The sequence below is a fragment of the Geospiza fortis genome, unplaced genomic scaffold (assembly GCF_000277835.1).
Source record: "Geospiza fortis unplaced genomic scaffold, GeoFor_1.0 scaffold112, whole genome shotgun sequence".
Lineage (NCBI taxonomy): Eukaryota > Metazoa > Chordata > Aves > Passeriformes > Thraupidae > Geospiza > Geospiza fortis.
In genome coordinates, this window is record NW_005054298.1 from 16,283,652 (window position 1) to 16,292,573 (window position 8,922).

The 8,922-nt window shown below is 38.5% G+C and overlaps 1 protein-coding gene across 1 annotated transcript in view; it reads right to left on the bottom strand.

Annotated features, from left to right (window-relative positions):
* Positions 1 to 7,388: 7,388 nt before the first annotated feature.
* GRB14 (growth factor receptor bound protein 14) overlaps positions 7,389 to 8,922 on the bottom strand; it is a 42,243-nt gene continuing 40,709 nt past the window's right edge. Inside the window, exon 13 of the mRNA XM_005415822.2 lies at positions 7,389 to 8,008. Coding sequence (XP_005415879.1) covers positions 7,862 to 8,008 — 147 coding nt within the window. The 3' untranslated portion in view covers positions 7,389 to 7,861. The remainder of the gene's footprint in view (positions 8,009 to 8,922) is intronic.

Consider the following 8,922-nt stretch of genomic DNA (forward strand, 5'->3'; position numbering starts at 1 on the left):
TTGAAAGCTGAGAAGAACATCAATAGTTAACACTCTTGCAACTCCTTGGATAAATATAATGGCAAAAGCGAATTCATTCTTCCCTGTGTTTCTAAATCCATGCTGAGTGATATGGCCTGATTTCAAGTGGAAGTAGAAGCAGAAGTAGAGCACGCATTCCTGCAGACAAATAAGCATTTCACTTCACCACAGAACAGTCTAGAATTTGTTTATTGCCAACTCCCATTACCTTTACCAAGGGGTAATACAACTGAGCGGTACCTCTTTTCCATGGGAAAACCCTTTTAAGCCCCACCTGTACTGCTGGTACTCTGAATCAGCTCGTTAGTTTTATTTCTAGCAAAGCAACAGAAACAATTAGATCATTCCTTGACAGTGATGAGGAATGAAGAACTTTTTCTTTAAAAGTGTCACACATCTTACACTTTCACAAGGCCAAGGCTGCTTCAAATATAGATTCCTACTGCAAATTCTTTCCTTATGGGATGCTCAGGGCCAGCATGAGGGAGGTTTGGTTGGGGTTTTTCAGTGTTTCTTCTTCTTATGCACACACAATGCAGGATAATAAGCATAAAGAGCAATACCAATGTACAAGAGGAAAACATTCTTAATTTTTAGTTCAACTTCATATACTGCTCTTCATTTACTTCAAAAATAGAGATGGATATTGTTCAGTCACAGTGAACCCAGTGACCACAGTCCATCATTAAAAATAATATCAGCTACAATCTCCACTTCAGCACCAATTGAAGTATCACCTTATTACACTTTGTAAATTTCCACAAGCCCTCCAAGTTATTTTTGACATCTTTGACTCTGATCCTGCCAACACTTACACGCATTATCTTAAGCATACAGAAATCTGTAGCATTAGGCACAGCACACAAAGATGTACGTACATCATTTAAAAAATGAACACTTCTAATTGTTTAGCACCGAAGCAAACCCTTCCAGACGTGATGTGTACAGGTTAGGAAAAATCACTCCAATAGCATATCTATTGTTGTTCCAAGTGTTAGCATCTCTTAAAATTCTCTCAGTACCCTTCCATCCTCCTACACATATCACCTCCTTTACATTCTCCTTAAATGCCTAAAAATAACTAGCTATGCATATGGTCTGAGCACCACAGCCCTATACCATATAGCTGGGGAAAAAATATTTTAGTTTGCATAGCTGACCTCACATCCATCATCAGAAGATATTTTTCCATGAGTTATTTCTCAGAACTTGAACATTTAGTATAGGTTGTAGATTTGGCAATTGCAAAGTTCCACACTATTTAGCAGAACAAGTTTTTTTGTTAAAAAATTACCACATCAAACTAAAAATTAGCAACAAAATAAAACAAACCCACAAACTATGAAAGCTTCACGTGTTTTTTCTCTCACATTGTAAAGGAATTTAAAATTATATATTTCATTTCCCTCAGTTTAAGGACTTTTTCATTTCAGAAAGTTTTCACTGACACTAAAAACCAGTCTAAACTCATGACCTCACACAGCAACACAGCATTCTATACCATATTCAGGAATGGGGAACTAAACACTCATTCTTTGTTCAACTTCAGCCACAAGGAGAAAAGCAGGAAGCACCTCGGTCAACATGCTCTCAACATTTTTCCATCAACATTCTTACTCTAGCAAATGCTTTTTCACCTGCTCCTTTCCCTGTCCCCAAGGAGGTGACTGGTACACTAGAAGGGGAAGCTGAATTATCTTTGTCAAAAGTCGTGTTTTGAGTTAGCTCAGAGCAAGAACACCCATGTACAATGCATCTCCAGGAGCACTGCAGAAATGCTTCCCAAAGACTGCCTTCTGCTAAGTTCCTAGTTCACAGTCTTAATTTCTCACATTCAAAGAGGCACACCTTCTATTTTACCCAAAGAACAACAATTTTTACTTAGAATTATCCTCCCCAGTGAGCTGCTAGCTATGCAAGCTCAGTGGGGACAGCAATGCAAACACTATCGTTGGGTCTCACTCCAGTAAAGGTTTTGCTACAGTTGTGCTGCCTTCTGCAGCCAGGCCTAGAAACCCAAACTGAGGCACAGCTGCTGGGGTTGCAGGAGGCTGGGCAGCTTCCACCCCCTTGTCCAGGCCCTCCAGGAGAAGCAGGGACAGGCCCTCACCTTCCTTCAAGCCTCATCTGCAGCACCTCACTCCTGTGGTGTGCCTGGGCCATCAGCTATGGCCTTTGGTGGCACTGCACCAGGCAGAGCTGGAAGGAGAGGGAGAGAACAGAGAACTTGGGTTCTCCCTGCTGCAGAGTGCTGAACTGTGCTCCTCACCCAGCACTGCCCACCCTGCTGGGATGGCAGCTCACCCCAAAGCCTCCCTCATGGCCCCGGCATGCTTCAGCTCCCAGTGTGTGGCCAGGTCTCATTACCTCCTGAGCCCTCTCACAGAGGTGCTACAAACCAGCTCACATCCTGCTCACTGCACATACCAGTAGATGCCAAAAGCTGTGTCATGTCGGCACCCTTGGCTGCCTGCAGCCACAGCTCCCGCCTTGATGGCTTGCTTCTCTCAGGAACATGGAAGGCAAGAAGCCTGGCCCCAGGACTGACTTCTGCTCCAGCTACTCCCTTAAGGGGCAGTAAAGCCATTTATTTTCTTTCCCCCTTGGAAAGGAGGACACGCCCACCTCCAGGGCCAGCCCCGCAGGTTCAACAGCAGCAGGCTCCGGGGATTCCCTGCTGCCCACCCCTGCCAGGCCGGGCACGGGCACAGCCGCAGGGCCCTGCGCCCCTCCCACCGCTCAGAACACGGCGTGAGGGCGGCCCTCCCTCAGGAGCTCTGCCTGGCACTGGCCACGCTGCCCAGCGGCACCTTGGGCATTAATGCCCCTGTACCCTCCTTCCTGAGAAAGCCCTGGGGCTCCTCACATGCCTAAATCCAGCATGTGCTTAAATGTTGTAATTGTAAAGATCTGGGGAATCGTCTGTATTATCAGTGTTTATCACATCACGTTCTATTTTGAAAATACGACTCGCTAGTTGATAAGAGTTTTCCCAAATTGCTTAAAAGATTAATAAAATAATCAACTTAGCAGAGGGGAAGAAAAACCACAAACTATTCCTGTAAGGAAATCACTTTATTGCCTATACATGTGAATGAGCTGTTTTAATGCTCAGGTTCACTGCCTCCTCTGCATTTAATCTCTTCCCTTTTATGTCCTACTCTGAATTTTTTTAAAAGACTTTCAGGCTTTTATAAAATTAATTATACAAATCATTAGTATTAAAAAGGTAATATAATGGTTTCAAGAACAAGCTTCACAGACTATCTGCATATTTAATCATCTCTGCTAATAAATTTTTAATCACTCATTGAGTTCAGGTTCTTGTCTTGAAGCTTAACTTGATAACAAACCTAGCAACTGGTAGAACTAATTGGTACAGAGGAAGTGAATAATTTATAAGAGGAAAAAGCACTGGGTGTTCTGGAGGTGTGCAGAGACCACAAGTCACAGATATTTCTGGGAGGAAGCATGAAAACAGTGGCTGATTGCAGGAATTTTGTGATACACTGCTGACATCCAGAGGCCAACAGTCAATACTGTTCACATATGTGAGCCAGGCTGTAAAGCGTGCTGTAAAGTCAGATTCATTAAGTTTTAAATATTCATGCATTTCATTAAAGTTAACATTAATTGCACTACCATACAAATTGATTATGCATAGACCATAAGTGTTTAACCTCTGAAAGCTTGCAAGTATATTCAAGTAATGGGGTATGTCCTATCTTCGATGATTTCGGGTACAAAGTTGAAATTAGAAATGGAATGCATTATAGTGTGAGTATTAGAATAGTACTCTGAAATTCCAGAACAGTCATATAAATAATTGTTTTTCTAATCAAACAGAAATGCTGATGTAATCTGTAAATTCCTTTGTCTTTTTCTAAACTAATTAAATAAAGGTAACAAAAATTACGTATAAGATTTCTTACAGACAAATGCTAGATTGATCTGCAAGCCACAGCTAATAAATAGGTTTCAACAGTTAAAACTAATTGATGAATGAGGGGCTTCTGTCTAGATGAAGATGAGTAGCTTTTAAACAACAACCAAAAAAGGCTATTCACTTGAAATAAGCAGATTTTAACTTAAAATGAGATACTGCAAGCCCACTATGAACAATTCTACCCCCAGGGAATTACAAAATGCTACAATTCTTAGAGCAGGCTGTAACAGACAACATTTGACAGACATTCAATTATCCTTGCAAGATCCCACTTGTAGTTAGTTACATACATAATCCTCTTTTATTTAATGGGTTAAAGCTCTCCTTCAAAACATTTAGTTGGATGACTCCAAGACTCACTACATTTCAAAAAATTCATCAAGTGACTTAATAAGATTGTTAAGTAAAACACTCAGAAGTTTAAAAGTGTCACTTAATGCTGCCCCTGCAACCTTAATTCCGTCCGTGTATGTATGTGCCTTATGAAACAGCAGTGAATTAACTTGTAATCTCCTTTGAGCCAAGAAGATTTTTAGATTGGAAACTAAGGCACAAAGGGCATGCCAACAAATACAATGCTGAGCTTTAGCACAATCTCTGCACTAGCTCACATCTCACAGAGCATACCCCTGCAGGGCTAATTACCCCAGATAGCAACCGAGGCTTGTGCACTTATACTGCTTTTGGTTCTTCTACATGGCAAGCTCAGTTCTCTCTTCTTGGCAGTGCACTACACATAAACACTCAGAGAAGCATAAACTTTTAAATCTGAAGAAAACATGAAGAGTTTTTCAAATGCTATGCTTCATACCTAGGTGTTTTGGCATCAAGTAAAGGTAAAAACGTATCATTTAAGTATTAAAAAACCTTCTGCAAATAACACCAGTTTCTACTGTTCTGTTGTTTGTTGATTTTTTTGGGGTTTTGTTTTTCCTTAAAAAGCAGTCCATCAGTATTCTGTGAGGTAGATATAAAACTGCCCACATTTTGTAGAGAAGCAAATGTTGGAGACAGATAGACTGCCTTGCTCAAAATAGTACTGATTTCTTCCTGAGCTGTTAACAGCTCCTGATTAGCCAATTCTCTTTGTGAAGGTGGGCACCAAAGTGTAGTATTCCTAATTAGAAGTGACAATTAACACACTGAAATTCTGTCTAAATAGCATTGCCTACACCCCCAAAGAACTTTATGGTCAGACATATCCTGGCTGATCTCATAGAAATTCCTTGCTGTTTTGTTCTCACTGGTGGCAAGCAAGGACCTTGAAAGTCATATTTCAACCACTTGTACCATTTAGGAAGAAGTCTGGGATATCAGAATATTCGAGTTTTGACAGGTGTTGTTTGATTTTTTGCTTTTACACATTAAGACTACCTCCTCATGCTTGTTCCTTGTGTAATATTTAAACAAGGAGGTAGCCTGTGAAGTCATTTAAACAGTAAACTAGATTTTATTAGTTTTAGTGGTTTGGTTTTTTTCTGGCATAGTCACAAACAACAACAGAATCCACAAAAGGTATACACATCATATAAAAGTGATTATGTATTCCCAGCAACATTTCAGTTTAGATTTTAATTAAGAGAGCTGTCAAAATGCAGGAGGAAATGCTTTGCAGTATAAGAAAGTTTTGAATACTTGACAGCTCAAATGTTCAAATCCCATGGTCATTAAGCAATACTTGATTTTACTTGAGCATTTTTATTATTATTATTTTGGTTTCATTTTGTTTTTTGGCTTTTTTCAATTTCACTTGTGAAACAAAAACTGAAAAAGCAGGCAAAGCTTCTTGAAGGTTGATGTCTCTCCACCATGTGATATAATACCTACATTCTTTTCTTTTCTGATAGGTCCAAAGGTGACAGGTACTCACTCACTGAGCAGGTGGCTTCTCTGCCAAGCATGAATACATAAATGCAAATAAAAATTACAGCGAAGCTTTCACATGTCGAAGTAGAAATGGACTACAATTGACAATAGACATTTGTCAAGAGATGATTTTAAAAAGGGATGCAGAGAATGTTTCTTCTTATTCTACATCAACATCTGAAATAAAACTACCTGAGAAGTAACCACATTATTAAACCAAACCTGACGCGGTTTTAATTAAAATTATTTTTTAAGTACAATTTGAAATTATGTTTGAGGTTTAAGAGTTAAATTTATTAGACTGTAAAGATTTTTACAAAGCTTTCCTAATGTAATGAGCTTAGGCACCACATATGTTGCATCTTTGGTACACATTAGGAAGAGTTGCTTTTTTAATGAGCTTTAAAAACTGCATTTGCATACCAGAGGAAAAGGTCAGTGATGTGTGGATCAAGTCGGTAAATTAAGTATCACAGTATTATGTTATTATGCTTGCCTTCCAGAGACACACAATAACAAAACCACAGGCTACAGTTACCACACTGTTCTCAAGCCTCCATGTCCATGACCTTGGCAGCTGACACATCCCGGCTCCGCTGTGCCTCGGGGCCCAGCGGCTCCATCTCTGGCCCAGGCCTCCTTTACCTTCTCCCCACCTCCTCCTGCAGCAGAGCAGCTGCTGTGGCTGGCAGCCATGGACCTCAAGCAAGCACAGGAAGGGGGAGCTGGATTCAGTGTGATGGCCCATCTTCAAACACTGATTTCACTCCAGCCTTTACCCTTTGTAAAGATACCCAGGACAATGTCCTGAATCTTCTCAACAAGATCAAATCTCTTGGATACCAAAGCATCAGGATGAGGATGCCTCTTTCCCAAGTCCCACTGCACTCGAGTTTTTGTTCAAGGATACTACTGTCTTTCAAAACACAAATACCAAAATTAGTTCCTAATGCTGTGGTGCAAAATTTGATTTGGTGGACTGGCACAGTTCTTTTTAGCTGGAATGTTAGATACGTGATAATCTGTAAAGATTGATTAACTGATAGCTAAACTGACACTTTTATTTTATAATAAATAATAAAATAATCTAGGAACTGACTACAAATAGACTTTCATGAGGTTTTCAGCAAAGTCCGCTGGATTTACCTTTATTTGTAAGTATTGTAAATAACTGATAATTTACAACAATTATAGCATTACTTTTTTTTTTTTTTAGGGCAATTGAAATTGATTCCTTCCTGAACTGTGCAAAGATCCACAGTACTTAACAGGTCTTTCTGCCTCTCTTTGTGTCAGAGATTATAGGTATACACTGAACCACATTACACACTACATAATAATTATGCATGTTCATACATTTCACAGCCAAATAAGTGACAGTCCAGCCCTGTATGAAGGTGTAGATTTAGTCATTAGATTAGAAAAAAATCCTTTAAAATATTACAAAAATAATAGCACAACTCAATACAACTGAGCAGTTATAAGTGATTTTAATGATTTTTCACTTTTTGGATATGATAATCCTCAAAGTAGCATTCAAAAATATAGTGCAAAATATTTATTCATTTTATTTACAAATAAAATGTGCAGTTCAGCTTCTGATCCTTGCCACAGTAAATGTTATTCTTTTATGTGATGAACAGAAATTATGAGAAACATTTATAGAGAAAAAAGTTAATTTTAAACCTTAGAACAAAGATCTTCCTTCAGTTATATTTTTGTAGGAGTTACACAATATTTTTCAAAACTGTTTTCAGATGAAAAGAAAACCCAGCAAGTCCAAGACAACACTAAAGAATTACATAGGAAAAATGGTTTTTCAAAACCATAAAGTTAATTTTGCTGTGACAATCACAAAGCAAAGTTCTTATCTACATAGAATATAAATTAATCTTTTTTTTGCGGCTTAAACATAGAATCTTTACAATGCAATGGGGTTTCCCCCCCTTTTTGCTATACAAATTGCCTTTGGGGGAAAAAGTGTACTAGCATCTTCCTTTCTCTCTGATGAAACAACAAATGCTTTGGTTAAAGAGCAATCCGTGCACAATAGTGTTTTAACTTGCAAGGCAGCACTCCTTTATTAAGTTGATAGAATTCCACTAGCTGGATGAGATCAGTAAATCTGGTATGACCATCATCGAGGGTATAGAATAGCTTCCCATCATCTTCCAACTGTAAAAATGGAAAAACAAGATTCAATAAAATCTTCTTTTGCTACGGTATTTTTTTCTGACTTGAATACTTGTTTGAGAAGTGTTCTTACAGACCAACATATTTGTAATCTTACAACTACTGTGAGCAGAAAAAATACAGTGATAATTTACACATCTTAAAGAAAAGATTTTTTTTTAAAAAGACCAATAGGAAAACAATGTATTATTTGACTTCAAGTACACACCTAAAAAGAACAGTTAAATAAGTATAGGAATACTCTTTCTGCATTAATAATACTACTTCATGCCTTTGCTTTAGAATTACAGCTGGGGTTAATACCAATCCTGAGTTCTTACAGAGGAACATGAAGAAACCAAGTTTGAAGTTACTCATAAATTTCAACCCTTGCTCCATTCATTTCCGTGATTTTCTTTCACTTTTGTAAGGTGAGATGAGGCTACACGCCAGCGCAGTGATGTACTGGGTACTATTAACTACACAAGACACTACCCATCACAAGAGGGACATGCTTGCTCCAGCACTTCTTTGTTGTAGGGGGAAGAATTGCTGCAGCTCCAAACACACATTAGCACAGAAATAGAAGAGAAAGAAGAAATTTCAACAGATACCGTGAAAGATTCCTTTTAACTCTTAGATGCTTAAAAATTTGCAATCACTATTTCCCTCTTCTAAGATACTGAATGTTAGCTCTTGCACAATTTGTATTGCACTGCTGACTATATAATTTCTTGATTTAGTTCCTCTACTGCAGATATGTCTAATAAAGAGGATTAGTGAAATAGTGACTACTTGGTATTCATGTAAATATAGGGTGAAAAAATCTACTCAAACTATTTCTAAAAAGAAAAGGGGGAAAAGATACAAGATTGAAAGAGTATTGAACAGAGGATCCTGAGGTAGGGCTAGCATGG